Consider the following 22,491-nt stretch of genomic DNA (forward strand, 5'->3'; position numbering starts at 1 on the left):
CTTAGGATGCTTTCCCCATTCATGCAATTTCAGTTTCCAGTTCTGAAATAAGAATAGCAGGCAGTACAGGCCCATATGGAATCCTTTCCCTTCCAACCACTGAGTTTCTGACAAATCCCATGATAAATTACAACTCAAATCATATAAGACAATAATAATTTGAAGGTAAAGTTAATTTCACAGCTTTTGCTGCAGTTGTGGTATTGAAATGATACCTACGTAAGAATGAGAAACTAATTACTGCACTTCACTAATTACATACAGAGAAATAATAATAATAATAATAAATAATATAATAATGATAATGATAATGATAATGATAATGATAATGATAATGATAATGATAATGATAATGATAATAATAATAATAATAATAATAATAATAATAATAATAATAATAATTTTAAAAAACAGGTTGGAAGAGACCTTCAAGATCATCACGTCCAACCCATCAACCAATCCAACCCACCTAAACAACTAACCCATGGCACCAAGCACCCCTCCTGAACACCTCCAATGATGGTGACTCCACCACCTCCCCAGGCAGTCCATTCCAATGGGCAATCACTCTCTCTGTAGAGAACTTCTTCCTAACATCCAACCTAAACCTCCCCTGGTGCAGCCTGAGATTGTGTCCTCTTGTTCTGGTACTGGCTGCCTGGGAGAGGAGACCAACATTCGCCTGTCTACAACCTCCTTTCAGGTAGTTGTAGAGAGCAATAAGGTCACCCCTGAGTCTCCTCCTCTCCAGGCCAAGCAACCCCAGCTCCCTCAGCCTCTCCTCATAGGGCTTGTGTTCCAAACCCCTTACCAACTTCATTGCCCTTCTCTGGACTCATTCCAGCAAGTCAACCTCCTTCCTAAACTGAGGGGCCCAGAACTGGACACAGTACTCGAGGTGTGGCCTAACCAGTGCAGTGTACAGGGGCAGAATGACCTCCCTGCTCCTGCTGGCCACACTGTTCTTAATGCAGGCCAGGATGCCATTGGCCCTCTTGGCTGACTGGGCACACTGCTGGCTCATGTTCAGCCTATCATCGACCAGTACCCCCAGGTCCCTCTCTACCTGGCCGCTCTCCAGCCACTCTGACCCCAGCCTGTAACACTGCATGGGGTTGCTGTGGCTGATGTGCATGGTAGGGTGGGGGGGAAGGAAACATATTTCAGCACACAGGTATACAAGAGTGACTGGAAATATCAAAATATTCAGGTGTCTATAAAATTGGAACAATTGTGGTGTTGAGCTGAGCACTGCTAGTTCCAGAGGTCCCTTTCAACCACTAGCATTCTATATAATATGACGATTACAAAAAAACTTTCTTATAAATTCAAATAATTGGATAAAGAGGGTGATCCATAAAAAGATCAAAAATACATGGATTATTCATTATATTAAGGATAAAAAAACCCCAACAACAACAACAAAAGGCCCACACCATCAAAACCCACAACCTCATCAGTTGTTCAAGCAGCTAAATTTCAAAACAGTGCTTTGTAATCTGTGGAGCAGTGAAAATAAACAGAATTTTTTATGTGATTATAACACAGAAAAATAAATACAACTTAGTATGATCTAAGTATCTGCCTAAAGTTAACAAAAAAAAAAAGATATATCAAAAGATGGTCACTTCATGAAGCAGGAATATTTTGAGGACAGAACATGGGCTTATTAAGTGTACAGCATTATTCATTACATGAATTTTGTCTTAAATACGTCGACTGTTTCCTCTGGTAAGCATACAACTAATATTAACTTACATAAACAAAAAATAATTCACATTTTAGAAAAAGAAAAAAAAAAAAAAAGAGAAAACAAACCAAGAATTATTGAGGAGTTCTGTAGCAAAGGTATTTTGAGAATTTTACCTTAAGTAATCTTCTGGAACAATAGTGACGCCTGTTTCAGTTTTCACATCCAGAGGAACTGGCATCAGCATTATAAAAGGGGGATCAAAATTTATTTGTGGTGACTTTGCAGTGCCAGACAATCTTATTTTGTAATGTGGTGGACTGTCATTTAGACACAGTGACATTTCAGATGTATACATCCCAGGGCGAGCTGTTAAAAGATTTTAAAAAATAAAAATGAAGTTAAAGTTTTTGGGTTGTTGTGGTGGGTTTGTGGAGTTTTTTAAGAAAAGTCAGTGGGGTTGATTTCTTACTCAAAATCACAGTATCACAGCATAACTAAGGTTGGAAGAGACCTCGAGGATCATTGAGTCCAACCTATCAACACAGACCTCATGACTAAACCATGGCACCAAGTGCCACGTCCAATCTCCTCTTGAACACCTCCAGGGATGGTGACTCCGCCACCTCCCTGGGCAGCACATTCCAATGATGAACGACTTGCTTGGTGAAGAACTTCCTCCTCACCTCGAGTCTAAACCTCCCCTGGCGCAGCTTGAGACTGTGTCCCCTTGTTCTGGTGCTCATTGCCTGGGAGAAGAGACCAACCCCTTCCTGGCCACAACCACCCTTCAGGGAGTTGTAGAGGGCAATGAGGTCACCCCTGAGCCTCCTCTTCTCCAGGCTAAACAATCCCAGCTCCCTCAGCCTCTCCTCATAGGGCTTGTGCTCAAGGCCTCTCCCCAGCCTTGTTGCCCTTCTCTGGACACGTTCAAATGTTTCGATGTCCTTCTTAAACTGAGGGGCCCAGAACTGGACACAGGACTCAAGGTGTGGCCTAACCAATGTACAGGGGCACAATGACTTCCCTGCTCCTGCTGGCCACACTATTCCTAATGCAGGCCAGGATGCCATTGGCCTTCTTGGCCACCTGGGCACACTGCTGGCTCATATTCAGGTGGCTGTCAATCAGCACCCCCAAGTCCCTCTTTGGGAGCTTTCCAGCCACTCTGACCCCAGCCTGTAGCCCTGCATGGGATTGCTGTGGCCAAAGTGCAGCACCCAGCACTTGGACTTGTTAAATGCCATCCCATTGACTCTGCCCATCTGTCCAGTCAGTTGAGGTCCCTCTGCAGAGCCCTTCAACCCTCTAACTAACTAACATATGCTCCTAACTTGGTGTCATCTGCAAACTTGTTGATGACTGACTCAAACCCCTCATCCAGATCATCAGTGAAGATGTTAAAGAGGACGGGGCCCAGCACTGATCCCTGGGGGACACCACTGGTGACTGGCCGCCAGCTGGATGTGGCACCATTCACTAGCTTGACAGGCAATAAATGTTTTATATCAGAAGGAATATGTAAGAAAGTTTAGACCACTTTCTGGTAGCAAACCAGAATTGATATTTTTTTAAATTTGTCAGAAATTTTTCAAAGTCTGAGTTCTTAATTTTCTTTTTTGATATTCCTTTACATATAACATAAATGTTAAGTTTCAAGAATGGCAGTCATGTTATGAAATTACACCAACACAGAAAATGCTGATTTTATAACGGAATAAATATCAGAAGCACCTGACTGCCAAGATAAGAAAAAGCCAGCGCCTTTTAAAATGGCAATCCACTATGTTTGAGCAGGCTGCTCTAAAACCCATACTCTGCCTCTCACAGGCCAGGAGAACAGGTTTTACCCTCCACTGAGAGCATCTCCCATTTTATTGTGTTCATGCCACCTTGCAAGGCAGTTTTCTCTAGGATGGAAAAGCCTATTTCCTTTCACTGATACAGGGAGCAATATCCTTCCTTCCACAACCAATAAACTATCCACATGGCATTTCAAACCATGCAATGCCATATAATCACTTTTCAGTCATTCCCACCTGCTGAAAAGCGAGCAAAATAAACAATTTTGAGAGTCAACTAATGAACATCTCCTGTATTTAGAGACAAATCCGCATGAAATGTTGTAAGACAACCCCAAAAGTTTAATCTTCTGATTTTCAAGAGTGACACCTTTCCTCTTGATTCTCCTGTCATCAAATTAGTAAGCATGGAAACACCCTTACTTAATACTTAAGAAGGAAAGAGATAAAATATGAATTTGTGTCTGCAGGAGCATGTGTGTCCTGGCAAACAAAATACAAGTTCTTCTGAAGATTAGCTCAGATAACTATTTTCACAACCTGAGAAAGAGCTACCATTATTTATACACACAGAGAAGAAAAATTAGGGTCTTGAAAACATTTATTCCTTCCTCAGAAGAGCCAGCTTCTTAATGGAGATGGTAATAGAGAAGCTTCATGGAAGCCTGTCAGCTGACCAGAACATAGCCTGTGAAGCCCTTCACTTTGGACCAGAAGACATGAAATTTGCAAGGTGAAAATACTGATGAAATGGTAAATTGGTAGACTATTTGCAACATCTGGCTGATTCCCAGTTAAATCAGCTTTGGGAGACAGCAGTGCTGAAAAGGCTAAGAAGCTTGTGCTTCTAGATTCTGATACAGCAAGAACACATCTCTTTTTGCCACTTAGCCCTTTTATGAGGAAAAGGTGAAAGAGTATCAGAAAAGTGCCATGGAAACATGAAGATACACTCAGGGTATTATTCTCATGCTTGTAAGAAAAGATGTTCTGCACAAGTTATTTCCATATGCAAGGTCTACTATCCTACAGATGTTCTCTAACTGAAACATATTTCCTGTATCCTGTCTTCACACTCACGTATGACATATGACAAAGGAAAGTGAAAGGCCACAATCAATAAATACCATAGAGATGCAAGGTCATGAAGGGAAAAAAAAAGAGCATATAATCAGTACTAAAAGAATATGCAGTTTTCAGTAACTCTCATTTTAAAACATTCCTATTAATCACAGCTCCAAAACTAGACCTTCAAAAGTTAGGAAATAATAGTGTTATGGTTTCCTCACACAATCTTTCCATCCATGCTGTACATAACTCTAACAAATCCATTAGCTACATGATCCTATCCATTTGCCACAGAATCCCTGACATTCAGAATGTAGGAGACACAGCACTTGTTCTGCATCACTGATCACTCTGTGTGTGTGGCGCCACACATTCACTAACATCAAAAATCTGTAAAATAGTCTTGGTTTTAAGGCACTGGGAGGTCTCAAATCACAGAGAAGTCTTCCAGGAGCACTAGACAGTCTGGAAGATACACCCCAGAAAGTGTAATCCTTGTACTTAATTCCAGTAATTCCTGCATCCCTATAAAACTGGCTGCAGAGTTAGTTTTTGTCTCTTTTCTCCATCCTTTTGGCTCCCCAGAGGGATTCCTTATCCAGAAACATGGGGGAAGAGGCCTGTTTGTGGCCTTCAGAGTCCTGACTAATTTATCCTGCATAATGTTGGCCTGTTTAGACCTAATGGAAGGGAGACAATGGGGGGAGAAAAGGAGCACAGGGGCTTGTGGTTTATCTGGCTGGGGGAAGGTTTTGAGGGGGTTTCATTTATCCTGTATATGTATTAGGTATTAAGGATTTGCGTGCTCTGTATATTTTTTAATACAATTTCTGTATTTCTCTCCAATTCTATGAGAGTGTGTTATTTTACTCTTACAGGGGAGTAAAATTATATCTGTCCACTCTTTAAATGAAGACAAATATATGAGCCAATAATCCAGTGTTTAAGGCAGTATTGTGGTTTAAAGCCAAACAAGCCGGTTAACCTGTTTCCCCAACACAGCAGTGAGGGAAAACAACACAGAAGAATCTCTGAGTTGAGACAAAAAAAGAGTGAGACAAGAATAGAGTTTACTGAGCAACTCAGATAATCATAGTACAAATGCACAGAACAAGCAAAGTAGAAAGCAGCAGCAAGCAACAGGCAGAAGCAAGTGAGCTAAAAGCCCAAGCCAGAAAACTACTTCCCCATCTCTCCATGTCCTGTTGCCATCTCAGCGGAAGAGAGCCAAAGACCAAGAGCCAGAACCCAGAAGCAACAACCAGAACAGGAAGATGTTACAATCTGAGTTTCCAGCCCTATAGTACTATGCTCCAGTCAGCACTTTCATTTTTGAAGCTGGCAGGACAGTATGAATAGCAGGAGTAGATAAAAACTCAACCTGTGGCAGACAGAAACAGGAGGATGTAGCAATACTGCTCTCCTTTTAAACAGACACACAGACAACAAAAAAAAGAGGTTAATTATTTCATTAAGTATAGTTCATTAGTTCATAATGCCTAAAACCAATGTTTCAGTGTACTTCATGTTAAATAGATTAATGAGAAGTTAATGAGCATTATGTCCTGAACTAACAGCTGAACTAATGAATTTATTCTATTAATCACACCTTTCATGACTACTGCTGAAGTTTGTGCTGCTATTACCATTCTGATATACCAACACCCACTTTTATAGGGCAAGCAACAAGCAGTTCAGCAGATGGGAAAATTTTCCTTAGGGAGATTTTGTGGTTATTTACAAATCTGCCAATCTAAATTTGCCGAAGATTAACAAAACCTGCTTATTTATATGGGAAATTTTCTACCTGTCTTTTCTAGGTGTATTTATTATGAGAGATAAGCATTCATTACCTTACCTCAGAAAAACCTCTCAAAAAAGTAATGCAATTACACAAAGAATATACATGTGTACATATTAATTAGCTGCTTCACGTTCAGTCCACCTAGTTCAGAGTGCTGAACTCCCTGGGATACTATCCCAGGACCGCACTTTATGCAGATTCCTTGTTTAAAGAAACAATCAGATTCTATTACTGCTGAAAGTCAGTGTGAGAGACTAAAAGTTTGTCTCTCTTGGTGTGAGTCAACAAAGATAAAATCACTTGCTGCTTGCTCAGACAATAGCTGACAGAGCCACTGGAATGACTCTTGGAAGGTGCAAAGATAACGTTGCTCACTGGGCCACAGCTGGCCTACAACAATGACCCAGCCATTCACGCCTTCAGGACAAGATAATCTCCACCCATCAAGTACCCTGGAAAGGGTAGACAATGATGGGTAATGAGTGTGGGCGGTTTGTCTGGTTGGAGGGCCCCCCTCCACCCCCCATCCAGATCTCTTGCCCAAACACACAGAAATGCACAGAAAGATTTCCGGGGAAACGATACCTGGATATTTACCTAAGGATTATTTCCTGCCCCTGGAATTCCTGAGGGACAATACTTGGACACATACTAAAAACTGTATAAAAGACTGGAGCCACTACTGGCTAGTAGGAGGAGAAATAGGCGGAAGGAAAACGTGGGGGACTGTATCCCCTGGACTGGCTTAGAGGGAGAAAAACGGAGATGAAGGAAAACACAGGAGACGGACCATGCCACTGAGAAGGGAAAGCCGGGACAATGCTGCTCCGGAGAAAAGAGGCTGCCCAGAGGACAGCTCTTCTCCAGCCAAAGCCTCAGCACCCTTTCTCTACAGACCCAGGCTGCCCAGAGGACCACAGCTCTTCTCCAGCCGGAGCCTCAGCACCGTTCCTGTACCAACCCAACATCTCCCCAGAGTACCACATCTCTTCTCCAGCCAAAGCCTCAGCACCGTTTCTCTACAGACCCAACATCTCCTGCAGCACCTTTCCTCCACAGACTCAAACTGTCTTGGGGGGGATGAAGGGTGTGGTAATATAATTCCTTTCCTTCTCTCTCTCTCTCTTCTCTCTCTCCCTCTCTCTTTTCTCCCTCTCCCCTTCTTATGTCCACTTTATTTATGTAATACATAGTCTAGCTGTTGATATTTTGGCCTTGTTTGTGCCTCTAATTTCACAACATGGGAATGTTCTAAAAGAACTTGAGTCTCTTTCCCTCTCCAGACCGAGACAGTCAGTTAATACACTTACGCAAGTTCTCCAATAATGCTCTGACATTTCTGGAGGAGAAACATTTCCAGTTCTCACCTCTCCACTCTACTTGTTTCAGCTGCAATTTATACTTGCTTCCTTGCTGCTCCCCAGCAGTACAAATCTAACTTTTTACTGGTCTTAGTTTATTGGATGAGGAGAGGGAGTGTGTTTGGTGCTGTGTCCCCTCCCCCAAGAAGTCTTAATTGTATAATAGTTCACTAGTTTTAAGCTCTACCTTCAAAATTTTCCACAGATCTTGAACAGAAAGTGGTAGAATGTAAATCGAACACTATTGGGTGTGAAAAGGAAAATAATGGTAAGTTCTAAACAATCCCATTGGACAGATATCTTCCATAAAACTTAGATATGTACACTATCTTTCTCTCTTTTCCGTTTTCTCACTCTGGGAGACACTAACTTGCTTCTGTCTGGCTTTGCTGACCTTGTTTGTGTTCTTTGTTTTGGCTGAGTACCCTAACAAAATAACTCTCTGCTCTTTTCTCTTGTCCCATTGTGTCCAGGGGGGTAAGGAACAGGGCAGGGAGTGGGAAGCTATTAGCAGTTCCCATAGTTTTTGGCCAGGGAGGTTCTTGTGCTGCTTATAAATTGTAAATACCTGTAAAATATTGTAAATACTGCATATTTTGTACATATTCATAGCATTTCATTGTAGATTGTAGTTTTGCTTGTAAATGGGCTGATCTTGTAATTTAATGTTGGGGGGAATTTTCAACCCACCACAAAGAGCATGGGAGAATGTGTGGGAAGAGAGTTAAAACACCATCTGCTTTTCTCACCCTCTTAAGTTTGTATTAGCTAATTATTCAATTCCTACACTTGTGTCCCAAATAAGCATTTTTATTTTAGTTGCCTGGGGCTTTCTGAAATGTCATTCCATATTACATATATACACCTTCAGCACAAATGCATGCCACTGAAACATTCACACAGACTTCAAAGTACAAAAGTCACAGGTAGTTAAAACCTAAGGTAAGTCCTTAAAACTAAACTAATAATTTACCCAAGCAAAGTGTTACAGGTCATAGCTGTTTAATATCAGTGCAGGAAAAAAATGTTAGAAGATGGATGTTTTGATGGTCATCGGTGTCAGTTATATAATCATCAAGTTTTCCAGGGTGTATTGACCTCATGGTAATTCATGTGTTCATTTGTGAGAGTGACAAAGCACTGGAACAGGCTGCCCAGAGAGGTTGTGGAGTCTCCTTCCACGGAGACCTTCAAAATCTGCCTAGGTGCATTCCCATGCAATCCGATCTAGGTGAGGCTACTTTAGCAGGGGGTTGGACCAGATACCCCCAGAGGTCTATTCCAACCCCTACCATTCTGTGATTCTGTGTTTTCCATGCAGAATGCCAGAGCACAGATTTATTGTAACTTACTGTGCTGCAGATCACACAGGTGACAGGATGTTAGGGGTTGGAAGGGACCTCCAAAGATGATCGAGTCCAACCTCCCTGTCAGAGCAGGACCATAGAGTCTAATGCAGGCCACACAGGAACACATCCAGATGGATCTTAGAAGTCTCCAGAGAAGATGATTCTACAACCTCTCTGGGGACCTTGTCCCACTGCTCTGTGACCCTTACAGTAAAGAAGTTATTCCTCATGTTGAGGTGGAACTTCCTGTGCTGGAAGTGACATCCATTGCCTCTTGTCCTATCATAGAGCACAAATGAGATGCGGCTGTCCCTTCCTTTCTTACACCCAGCCCTTGTATATTTGCATACAGATAAGTATTTCCACATCACAAGATACAGTGAACTTTTTCATCTACAGTTAATGCATTATAGTACAGTACAGAGGAGGATCATTCTAACATACCTTCAGTTCTTGAGAATCTCTACAAAATCGGGCATACACTTTTTAAACAGGAAGCATCATATTCCATTGAATTAAGTAAATTCTTGCATTTAACACTAGCTTACTACAGCATTTTGCACTATCATTATTATAAATATTGTGGTCTATTTAAACAAATTAATGCATACTCAAAGTTCAATTTAAGGTTTACTCATTCCCACATTCTACTTTACACTGCAAACCTAGGAAGGCAATTCATTAACTAAGTCTCCTGTGTGAGTTTTCATGTATCTAACATTCCTTTGCAAGAAAGAGTAATTATATTCAGTAAAGGTGTAGTAAAAGAAGCTATAAATCATGGGAAAATATTAGAAGATGGAATTAAAGGCAATTGATTTTTTTACAATTATTTATGATTTTCTGTAAATAAAAGATATTGGAACACAGCAAAAACACAAAAAAAACTTCAAGTCACAAATATTTATTAGTCACATTTATGTATAAACCCCTCTACATTTACACCTACAATTTATTCAGTAATTCAAAATACTGGCTTTTATTTGTATGCTGTTCTGGGCTTCACAGTCTTTCCAACATGGAAACAATTTTAATACATTTTTGTGACAAAGATCTAAATAGAACATCCATCACTTGGACTATCATTCCACTCATTCATTATCACACGATCCCTCTCAAGCTGCTCCGCAGAAGAGTATTAGCATTTATTTTTTTTTCCCCTCTGTCTTAAACACCAGAGTGGTGCTTAGAGGGAGGAGAAAATGAGACACTGTGCTCAACTGGGTCCTAAAATCATAAGATATCTGCAAATAGAGATTTATTATTCTTGTCTACCAAGTCTAATTTTGCCCTGAGAAAATTTCTTTTCCAAGCTATATACATTAACTTAATGAATGCAAAATGCAGCTATTATATCTACTATTAGAAGAATGTTTCTCAAATTCACATGCAGACAAGAATGTTTATATGTGCTCCTCACAAGTGATTATTTTAATGTGATCCACAATTATTCTAACCATAGGCACACTCTGCACAACCATCACATTAGAATGACATGACTTCTCAAGTTACAACACCTATTTTGTAGGCTTTATTATCTGAAACATTGCAGAAAAAAAATAATTAGAAATTTATGAAAGCAGGGAAAAAAAAATAAAAGAAATAGAGAGTTATAGTAAACTACTGTGAGAGACTAAAAGTTGGCTCTCCTGGTGTGACTCAACAAAGATAAAATCACTTGCTGCTTGCCCAGACAATAGCTGATATGTGTTGGGCAGAACCACTGGAATGACTCTTGGAAGGTGCAAAGATAACATCATGATAACTGGACTGCAGCTGGCCTACAGCAATGGACCAAGGACCCAGCCATCAAGCCTTCAGGACAAGATCATTTTCCAGCCATCAGACACATACCTAAGGACTAAAAAACTGTATAAAAGACTTGAGCAACTACTGGCTTAGAAGAAGAAAAACGCAGGAGAAAAACGGAGATGAAGGAAAACACAGGAGAAGGAGCATGTCGCTGAGAAGGGAAAACCCAGGACAATGCTGCTCCAGAGAAAAGAGGCCATCGAGCCTGGAAGAAGCAGACTGAACCCTCTCTCCATGTCCTAAGTTCCGCCTGCTGCAGCTCCTGGAGATGAAGAGGCTGCCCAGAGGACCACATCTCTTCTCCAGCCAAAGCCTCAGCACTGTTTGTCTACAAACCCAACATCTCCTGCAGCACCTTTCCTCCACAGACTCAAACTGTCTTGGGGGGTGAGGGGTGTGGTAATATAATTCTTTTTCTCTTCTCTCTCTCTTCTCTCTCTCCCTCTCTATTTTCTCCCGCTCCCCTTATTATTTCCACTTTATTTATGTAATAAATAGTCTAGCTGTTGATATTTTGGCCTCGTTTGTGCCTCTAATTTCACAACACAGGAATATTCAAAAGAACTGAGTCTTTCCCTCTCCGGACTGAGACAACTACATGAGTATTTTTATATTGCATCTCAAGGAATAACTTTCTGTCATTCTAAAACTGTTTTAACACTTTCCAGCCTTCTCTATTTCCTTTCCTCGTTTCACTACATTCTTACTCCAAGGACCTGGTGTCATGTTTCCATTCCTTGACTTCATTATTTTTCCTCAACAGAGGTTTACCCTTTCTGCTGCCTAGACACACTTAACAGATGTGCTTTGAGCAAACCCCTACATCCTTCATATGTAAACTAAGATTCCAAATCCCTCTTTCTAAAACTGAGTATCTGAAAACAGCTTCCATATTTTCTCCTATAATATCAATGTGTGTTTAGCTCAATCTTCTTGTCATGCTGCTTCCACTTTTTAACCTCTTCTGGTTTTTATACTCCAGTATTTTCTCACACCCTGGAACAATGCTTTCCTTCAATTTACCTAGTTGCCTGGGATTTTTTTTTACTTCATGTTGCTCTGAAAAGAGATTCTTCAAACAAACAAACAAAATCTGTCAACTTACTTTGTTCTGATAACCTAATGTAAATTTATCAGTAAAACCTGACTCAGGACCTCCATAGACGAGATGAAGGTGAGATCATATCATGTGGTTCCAAAACCAAGGATTACATCAAGTACCAAAAAAACCACAATAATTCTTTTTTTCATTAACATTTTTTGTGGGTGCTCAATAATGGGGTTTTTACAATTTACTTTGGAAGGATGTAAGGAAAAAGGACAGAAAGTGATGCATCAAAGCCAGAAATATGCTCTAAATATTGTTGCTCAGCCTTCCAACAGTAAATGGCATTTAACTTTCCTCATGCAATTTGTAATAATACATAATTTAACACAGTAATTTAAATACCTATTCCTAAAAGGATACAATGTTTACAACTGTAAACATCAACAGGATCAGAAAATATCCAGGTATTCCATGTACAAAGAAATACAGCCTCAGAAAAGCCAGTGCTTGCTACCCAAAACAAAAATGTAGAGAATTTAAAACAAACAACTTTCTAAGTAATCCTGAGAAAATTACATATTAATTACTTATCCACTTCATGAAGCAAAAACTCTAAGTCAATGTGATTTTTCTACAACCGTAAGTTGAAAACAAACAAAAAGCTACCAATGAGACAGAGAATGGGAAAATGTTTTGAAGTACCGTAAGCCCCTCTAAGCAGCCCATGCAATTAAATACTGCTCTTGCTTATTCATATTTGCAGAGCAACATTTAATACAGTCTTCTCAATTTATAATACACAATTTTAAGACAGAGATGCTCACTTGCTGACTCATGGTCAGATTGAACTGCAAATGCCACACTTTTCTTCCACTTGAGAATGCTGGGGCCCCAAAAGAAAAACTATCTGTGACCATTTTAGGCTGTGTCTTTAAGAAAGGGACAGTTGCTGGAACACTCTGGCTGAATGTTTTGAAAACATTCAGATATTCTAAACTAATTTCATTGGTAGATAGGTAAAATGCAACTTTAAGTTTTAGTTCTGTTTGAGTCTCAGTCAGTTCAGTTCTGTCTGTCTTTTCAGCCTGCCTGCTTCTGTCTCTCTCTGAGCAACAGCTGCTGGACAGAGTTAACCTTGAACTAACAGGTAAGAAACAAATTCTTGCACATGCTTTGAGCTAACAGAATTTCCTCCTTAATAATTACCTTTTCTCTCTCTCTAACCCTTTTTGGGGAAAAAGGGAGGTAGGGGGAGAGAGGGGGTACAGGGGGGGAGGACCCTCCTGTCTGGAGGAGGGAGTTTTGTTCTGTATTATGTTCTTTGCTGTATGTTTCTGTATATATTGTAAATATTGTATATTGTGTATATATTCACTGCATTTCATCCTGCTTGTAAATATAGCTTTAATTCATCTCTGCTTTCCGACAGAGTTAGCCGTGGTTTCTTTGTGTGGGGGGGAGAACTGAACTTTCTCTCACCACCACACTATTCAAATGACTGAGTTCTGTAGGCATCAGCAGCATATGCTGGTGTGTTTTATCAACTCAAATACAGTGCCACATTACTTTCTACCCTAAACACATGACTGCAGATCTTGTAGAATCCTAATACTAATGTTCTGCCATTCCTCCTCTTGTGTATGTGGTTGATTAAGATCTCCCTGCAAGCTCATAAGTTTTGTAGAAATCTATTTTACATTTTTTACTTAGGGTAGACTACTCAGAAAATCCTATTTTGTATCTCATTGAGGAGGGAAATCTCCATTCTTATCTAAATTATGGTTATTTAGGAGAAAGAGTTCACACATACTCCAAGTACTCTTGGAAAGCTTTAGTATCTGTCACTCAACCTAAATGCACATGAAAGAGCAATGCTGAAAATTATTCAGCTATCCCAGACTTTGATGTTTTATACGTGTAAAACTTGATGCTTTTTATGTGCAAACCAGACTTTTTAAATTATGCTATCAAGTAATTCCATGCTTTGTGTTAGGTCTGCAGCTGTCTTATTTTCTCAGCACAACAAACCTTTCTTTAGGCACTTCAGTTTGTTATTTAGTCACATTAATCAAATCAAGTGCAAGTTAATCAAAACAAGTGCTAGTTATGATTCATTGTAAAAAGACATTTAAACAAATCTATGAAAATGGCATATTGACCAAACTGTCTGAAGAAGAATTTAGATAATTACTTACTAGGGCAGAAGAATACAGTAATGCTGACTTTTTGTTCTGGATCAAGAAATCCAGTCTGCGGACTAAATTTAAAAACATAGTCTTCTGTATTTTTGCCTGCATCATCACAATCCAATTTCCATGCCAATTGCTGCCTTGAGATATTCTTCACATCAAGCTTCTGTAAACATTTGCAAAGAAGGGAAGACATCATGAGAGAGGAAAAGCATCAACACCATGATGTTTTACATATTGCTTATCCTAAGGCTTGTTTTTGCAGTCAGATCAGAGTGATTCTCCCCCTCTACTCCACTCTAGTGAAAGCCCACCTGGAGTACTGTGTCCCATTCTGGAGACCCTATTACAGGAAGGATCTGGACATGCTGGAGCATGACCAAAGAAGGGCCACAAGGATGGTTACAGGGCTGAAGCATCTCTCCTATGAGGACAGACTGAGGGAGTTGGGGCTGTTCAGTCTGGAGAAGAGAAGGCTCCAAGGAGACTTAATTGTGGCCTTCCAGTATCTGAAGGGGGCTTACAAGAAAGCTGGGGAGGGACTTGTTAGGGTGTCAGATAGTGATAGGACTAGGGGGAATGGAGCAAAACTAGAAATGGGTAGATTCAATTTGGATGCTAGGAAGAAGTTTTTCACCATGAGGGTGGTGAGACACTGGAACAGGTTGCCCAGGGAGGTGGTGGAAGCCTCATCCCTAGAGGTTTTCAAGGCCAGGCTGGATGTGGCTCCGAGCAACCTGATCTAGTGTGAGGGGTCCCTGCCCATGGCAGGGGGTTAGAACTACATGATTCTTGAGGTCCCTTCCAGCCCTAACAATTCTATGATTCTATGAAAGCAAGAAAGAACTAGAAAGGAATGATGAAGCCCAGTTTTGAGTTTTGAAAAATTTTACAGTGATCAAAAGACATATGTAAAATCAAAAACTGAACAAAAAATGACAATGGGAAAAATTTAAATATTTAAACCATGTATTTGGAATATGACTGAACTTTGACTTCCACATTTGTATTCCTTTTCCAGTCACTCTGCAGTAATTAAAAGCTATAGCCAACAACACTCGTGACTACATACCTGAGAATTTAGACTGTGAGCAGCAGTATTGAAATGTTTGCCACTTAAATGTTGTACAAATTTCAGTTCCATTGAGGACAACTCAACTGGTGACTTAAGTACTGTTGAAAAAATATATATATCTATTTATACAGCATTATTTTGACAGATATTTACTCAAAGTGCCTTCATAAAATCATTGTTTCTGCACATGTTTAGCAGAAATTTTTCTCCCCATGTTTTAAAGCCCTCTTTTCTTTCTGTTTCTGCACTATACATACAATGGCAACCTGGCCTGCATCAGGAACAGTGTGGCCAGCAGGAGCAGGGAGGTCATTCTGCCCCTGTACACTGCACTGGTTAGGCCACACCTCGAGTACTGTGTCCAGTTCTGGGCCCCTCAGTTTAGGAAGGAGGTTGACTTGCTGGAACGAGTCCAGAGAAAGGCAATGAAGTTGGTAAGGGGTTTGGAACACAAGCCCTATGAGGAGAGGCTGAGAGAGCTGGGGTTGCTTGGCCTGGAGAGGAGGAGACTCAGGGGTGACCTTATTGCTCTCTACAACTACCTGAAGGGAGGTTGTAGACAGGCGAATGTTGGTCTCTTCTCCCAGGCAGCCAGTATCAGAACAAGAGGACACAGTCTCAGGCTGCACCAGGGGAGGTTCAGGTTGGATGTTAGGAAGAAGTTCCATACAGAAAGAGTGATTGGCCATTGGAATGGGCTGCCCAAGGAGGTGGTGGAGTCGCCGTCATTGGAGGTGTTCAGGAGGAGACTTGATGGGGTGCTTGGTGCCATGGTTTATTGTTTAGGTGGGTTGGATTGGTTGATGGGTTGGACACAATCTTGAAGGTCTCTTCCAACCTGGTCTATTCTATTCTATTCTATTCTATTCTATTCTATTCTATTCTATTCTATTCTATTCTATTCTAAAGAAACTGTCCCCCCCAAAAAAATTAAGTGAGGATTTAGAAAAACAAAGGTATAAGTTCCCACAGCCTCATTTAACTTCTTGATTAAACACTGGAAATTACCCTAGCAAATATATAACATCCCCCTATTAAAATCTGCAAGCTTGTTTAACAGTCAGTAAGGAAATATGTTGATCAATTTTCTTCTCCCCTAAAAAGGCCAAGAGGATTTCCTAATTACTTATTTCACATTATGTATAAGACAGTAGTAGCTGTATTTCTCTAAAGCACAGGCATATAAACTCTATAAACTAATATTGTTTTAAAGTAGGAACCTAATCTGCTGGAATGCTTCCAGCAATACTCAATTAATGTCTAGTCATGAAGCCCTCAGCTCTCACTGAAATTGCCTGTACAAGGAAAACACTGCAAAACTGAAAGACTAGGAGGGAAGGGGAGGAAGGAAGAAGGATATTTTCTATCCCACAAAACCAAACAAACCTGTGAGATTATTTTTAATGTCAGCTCATATGAGATCATTACCTTGATAATAGTTCCTTCTCCCTTACATCTGGCTAAGGCAGGGCTTGTGTCTTTTCTAGTTTTTTGGGTTTTTTTATGCTTTCAGTATTTTCTTATATATCAATAATTAGTCTCTAAGGGACAAGTTATGCAAGTATTTAAGTAAGAGACCTGCTTTCCTTCTCAGGTGCTTAATCAGTCTACAAACTTTGTTTAAAAACAAATAAATAAAATAAGAAAAAAAAAATCAGAAAAAGATCCATGATGGATTGAAAACATATTGGCTACACTGAAGATAAAAGACTGGATTGACTACGGCAAGATTGCAATCCTTTTCTCAGGCTGCAGCACCAGGTATGACCTATTGATTTAATTGCCAACTGCAGTGTCTTATGCAATCTGAATCCCAGTCAACTCGAAAACTGTCATTGGTGGGGGAGGGGGGAGAGGGGAAGGTGGGAAACACATGCCAAAAAGTAAGCAGTAGTGAGAATTAAGCACATTTGTTAAACTTGCAAGGTGCATCTTACTCCATGCAACCAAGCACCCTGTCAAGTCTCTTCCTGAACACCTCCAGTGATGGCGACTCCACCACCTCCCCGGGCAGTCCATTCCAATGGGCAATCACTCTTTCTGTGTAAAACTTCCTCCTAACCTCCAGCCTGAACCTCCCCTGGCTCAGCCTGAGACTGTGTCCTCTTGTTCTGGTACTGGCTGCCTGGGAGAAGAGACCAACCTCTGCCTGTCTACAAACCCCTTCATTATGCTGTGATTATCCCTTTTCAAGCTCCCAAAATCCCTAAACATTACCCAATCATCATTTCAGGAAGACAGCACTCAATTCTCATCTCAGATAAACAGTGACTACTTATTAAAAAGGGTGATCAGGATAGCTAACAGAATCAAGCATTCACACATGACTTTAAAGATCAGACAGGAGACTAAAGAGAAGCATAAATTACTTCCTAAAAATAAGCAAAACAAAACAAAACACGCCCAGAGAAGAATCATGTGAGATACCAATTCCTTGCTGCAGGCCAATAGCCTGTAACTCTGGCAATTAATAAAGCCTGGCAGGCCAGAAAAGCACAGTTCCGCACATAAAAGCAAACAGAAGCAAATGGACTAAATTGCCACCAATTCTCTCAGATGGGATCACAGCCACTTAGCGTCATTTTAAAGGAGTATTATATGTAGCTAGAGCTCCGAGTTTTGACAGGGTAAGACTGAAAAAGACCATGAGTGATGTGCTATTTTTTAACACTTCTCAGATGAACTGCTGTAAATATTGAGCTCAGCATGGTAAGGTCTAGTGAAGTACTAATGAAAGAGAACAAAAAAAAAAACAGGCTTTTGGTAAAGTGATTTTTAGGCAAGTGCCAAATTGGGGGAAAGAAAAACAATTCCCAGCATGTCATAATTTTGTATAGAAAATTCAGCTTTACATATATTTAAAACCACAAAATCTGAACATTTCACAGGTTTCCAAGACATTTACAAAGTGTACAATTATCAGTAATATTCTATTCTAATATCTGGAAATGTCTAATTAGTTTCTGCAATTAGAGTACAAGCAAAAAACATCACTACAAATACGAGTATCCAACATCTGCTTAAGCCCCTACCTACCAACTCCTTTAACTTTACAGAATGGAATGACCACAGTCACTGCCTGTGGCCGAGGAGCAACAACGTGCTTTGCAGATCCAACAGAAGCTTCAAGGCTTGGCTCAGTCGCTGGGAAGTCAGCCCGGGGAGTATTAACTGGAAGAATGAAGTCATATGCTGCCACCTAAAGGACAAAAACATCATTCGTGGTCACTTTCCTAAAGAAATTCTAGGCACTTCTTGAACCACCTGAGCAGCATCACTGTTTCAGAATAATTATTGTAATTAGTTTAGGACCAGATCATGATATTAATAGGAGACAGTTTATTAGCACACAGTAACAGCCTTTCAAGTAAGCAGTGACAAACCATTTTTTCAACTACCAAGGACAAAAAAACCTGTATGCCCCAAAGGTATCAGGGTTATCAGCACAGCTACAGACAAGGTTTCTGTTAAAAAGAAGTTGGAGTAGTGACCTGAATGTGTAAGGATAGAGGGGGGAAACAAAGGCACCTAACTTAAGAAAGCCTTTCTCAAACACTGAAAAGGTCAGCTGCTACAGCACAGGGAGAAAAGGGTGAAGCATGAGTTAAAAATTTTAAAAAACCTCAGGGGAAGAAAAAGATTCTTTTTTAGTGTTTGTCATTGAATGCATCGAATTCTAGAAGTCCAGACTCCAGTGACTTTGATCCCAGTTGTATCACTGCAATCACATCCCCAAGTAAGTGAGGGTTGGGGTTTAAAATATAGCATGTTTTACACACAGTCCTCTTTTTAAGCAGATTTTGCTCTTGAGAGGCCAAATTTATTTCACAGGGGACTTTCAAGGATCCATCTTTCCAAGGATCAACACACCAGAGCAGTATCCCTTTCCCAAAGTAGCTATTCAAAATTTGGTTTTCATCCCCACTATCAGGAAAATTAAGTTTAGTTTTACTATGTAACAGAAGGTTTATTTTGCTAAGAACTGAAAAACAAAAATGTACAGATAACCATGTTAGCCACACCATAAGAGCTCTGGGGCCCTCAATTTAAGGGTATTGAGACACTTGAACATGTCCAGAGAAGGTCAAAAAGGCTGGTGAGAGGCCTCAAGTACAAGCCCTATGAGGAGAGGCTGAGAGAGCTAGGGTTGCTTAGCCTGGAGAAGAGGAGGCTCAGGGGAGACCTTATTGCTGTTTACAACTACCTGAAAGGAGGTTGGTCCCTTCTCCCAGGCAACCAGCACCAGAACAAGAGGACAGAGTCTCAAGTTGTGCCAGGGGAAGTTTAGGCTTGAGGTGAGGAGAAAGTTCTTCACAGAAAGAGTAATTGGCCATTGGAATGGGCTGTGCAGAGAGGTGGTGGAGTCCCTGGCCCTGGAGATGTTCAAAACAGGATTGGATGTGGAACTCGAAGCCATGGTTTAGTTAGTTGTGAAGTGTTGGGTGATAGGTTGAACTTGATGATCTCTGAGGTCTTTTACAACCTTATTGATTCTATCATTGTCAACGGAAATGAGAAATAAAGTGCTGCTTCGTAACTCCCAGTTAGCTTCTACTGAGTCGTAGATATAACACCAGAAAGGCAAAATAAATGTTGGCTAAAATCCTCATGGCTTTCTGCAAGTACTTTCCAAATCTCTTTGTTTCTATTATTTCCTATTTTTTATTTCATATCATCCAGTTTGGAATAGAATATACTTGCTTTTGAGGAGTTCACTCCACTTTTAGATCAGATAGGAACAAGGTAATGATGGTACAACTAAGACTTCTATGAAAGGTGATAGAAGGAAAAACAGACTTTTGCAATGAAATCACTGTTAAAGTCCTTCAAATTCTGTTTTCACCTTGAAAACCACTGACATCTCCAGAAAGCATTCTGGCCTATAAAATCTGCATGAAGTAAAACCAGTTAGATAAAGAACTGATGAATCATTTAAAAGCTTCCAAAATCTGCAGAATGTAGTGTGCCATACTTCACTTTTACATATATGATAGTAAGTAGAATATGTAACTAACAGGAAGAACAAGATTTATCCTAACCCAGGACATGAGGCACATAGCCATCTGTAGCAGAATCAACACAGGGCTTAGGTAATGAGAAGCAAGTATGCAGCACTTAAAGTGTTTGGAGTTCCAGCAGGGTTTGTAGCTCACAGTTATGATCTCCTGGTGAGCGAGATGTGTGCTGAGCCTTGTGGAACAATGCGTGTGTTTGTGCTTAGCAAGAAGGAAGCAGGAGATGAGGGCAAGTTTTTCTAGCGAGATCACCACAGGCCCTTGGTTTATACTGCTACTTCAAACCTGACAATGATTTGAGTGTATAACACAGAATTGGATTTTCAACATTAATGTGCTGAATGTCAGTTCAGACTTTTTTAGTAACTAACACTCAAGGTGCGTTCCAAACAAATCTGAGTAAAATTCTCCTGATTTGATTAACATACTCTTCTATTTTTGGCATCTCAAGTCACCCACATCAAAGGTTTCATCACATTACATCTTCAAGGTTCGCTCTTGTGGCATAAAACCACATAATTGAAAATTAGACTGCAAAGGACATTTTCCTCTTAGTGTGAGAAGTTCATTTCATTTCAAAGTATGTGTGAAATACATGATCTCACATCACAAACAGTGACTCCTTACAGTTTTAGAGAAACAAGTGGCTATCTTATCCTACAGCAGAAGTTAATAAGCACTGCATTTCAAGGCTGTGAAATTTGCATTAAAAACAAATAAACAAAACTAACAGCAACAACAATAAAAAAATCAGCACAAATCTTTTACCATTTTTACCTAAAACCCTAAAATAAGTCTGATAAAACAGAGCTAAATACCCATGTATTTAGTAGTTAGCTGTTAAAATATATAAGTAAAACTGTAAAGTGAACCAAGTTTCTATAGAGAAAAATATAAATAAGTAAAATCACATGGCTGTAGATCAAACATTTTGTACAACAGACACAATCAGAATATTATCAGAGATACAATCAGAAGACTATCTCACACTCCATGTATTTAGTGGTCCTAATAGCTATTAAAATACATATGCAAGAGAGCACTGTAAGGTGAGCCAATACTAGAGAGAGAGACAACAAATAAGTAAAAATAGATCAAACATTTTGTACAGCAGTCACAACAGAGAAACAATCAGAAGATTCTTTCAAGCTCCTTCGGCTACGTATGAAGTTTGCTGTATTTCTTATAGTGTACCCAGCATATATCTTTAGAATCATAACAAGCAAAATGCTGCATAAACAACCAACTCATCTCCCAAGCATTATGGGTCAGTGTAAGGAGAACAGAGATGACTGCACAATCTGGAGACTGCTCCCAGCCCTGACAGCTCCTGCAGCCAGCAGGCACTTTCCTACATGAGTGATTCTAACATCTGAACCACCATTGCCAGGAACTGCGGTATAAAAGCACATAAAATCCTTTCCATCCCTAGCATGCATGACATATATTACACAATAACACTAAGATTTTAAAGCTTGCCAACATTAAAATACTTAGTCTACAGATACCATTATGATAGCTATGGCTATCATTACATCATTGGCTATGTAAAACAGTATAGTCTAACACTGCAGTTTTTCTTAATCAGCGCTGTTATGTTTAGTAAGTTGAAGTCAGACAACCAAAGATGGAATCCCTGGATCCCTTTCCAAAAGCAACTATTCAAAACTTGGTTTTCATTCCCACTATCAGGAAAATTTGCTTTAGTCTTACTGTGCAACAATTGTTACATAGGCTAAGAACTGGGAAGCAAAACCAAATATGTGCAAGACCCTTAATTCACCACATGTAGGACGTGATGCTCACCCAAAACCTACACTGGCTTTGAAGTACACTACCCCATCAACCATGACAGTTAAAATGATATTTCGTGTAAAATTCATGCATAAAAAACTAATTCAAGTATGATTCTGAGGCTGAGGAGGAAATCTGAAAGAAAAAACCAAACATTTCAGAAAGCACTTTAAAAGCAGTTACTTTGTTTCTATCTTTACTAAGTACCCCGATGCAATAACACACTTCATGCTTTGTAAACTGTACTTTACCAGCTATTATGGAACACAAAATATATTCTCAAGGCTGAGTAGATGTTTTGCTGTCTAATACAGGAATCATATAGTTTATTTAGTAAAAAGAATGTGACATGTCTCAAATTACAGTGCTTGTGTTCAAAGTATAACTTCACAGCGAACTACAGAGAACTTCACACAGAATCAGTAAGCTAGTTTATGATTTAAAATTAAGTTAAATCATCTGTAAAGGGTAACACTCTTATATT

At 39.9% G+C, this 22,491-nt stretch overlaps 1 protein-coding gene across 1 annotated transcript in view; it reads right to left on the bottom strand.

Moving 5' to 3' along the window:
• The window catches only part of CFAP47 (cilia and flagella associated protein 47), a 299,349-nt gene that overhangs the window by 238,869 nt on the left and 37,989 nt on the right, over positions 1 to 22,491 (bottom strand). The window contains exons 22-25 of the mRNA XM_068155062.1: positions 18,235 to 18,397; positions 15,196 to 15,296; positions 14,130 to 14,295; positions 1,867 to 2,059 (exon numbers count right to left, since the gene is read on the bottom strand). Of these exons, the coding sequence (XP_068011163.1) occupies positions 1,867 to 2,059; positions 14,130 to 14,295; positions 15,196 to 15,296; positions 18,235 to 18,397 (623 nt within the window). The remainder of the gene's footprint in view (positions 1 to 1,866; positions 2,060 to 14,129; positions 14,296 to 15,195; positions 15,297 to 18,234; positions 18,398 to 22,491) is intronic.

The sequence above is a fragment of the Melanerpes formicivorus genome, unplaced genomic scaffold (assembly GCF_026170545.1).
Source record: "Melanerpes formicivorus ecotype bairdi unplaced genomic scaffold, bMelFor1.0.p_v2 SCAF_30, whole genome shotgun sequence".
Taxonomy (NCBI): Eukaryota; Metazoa; Chordata; class Aves; order Piciformes; family Picidae; genus Melanerpes; species Melanerpes formicivorus.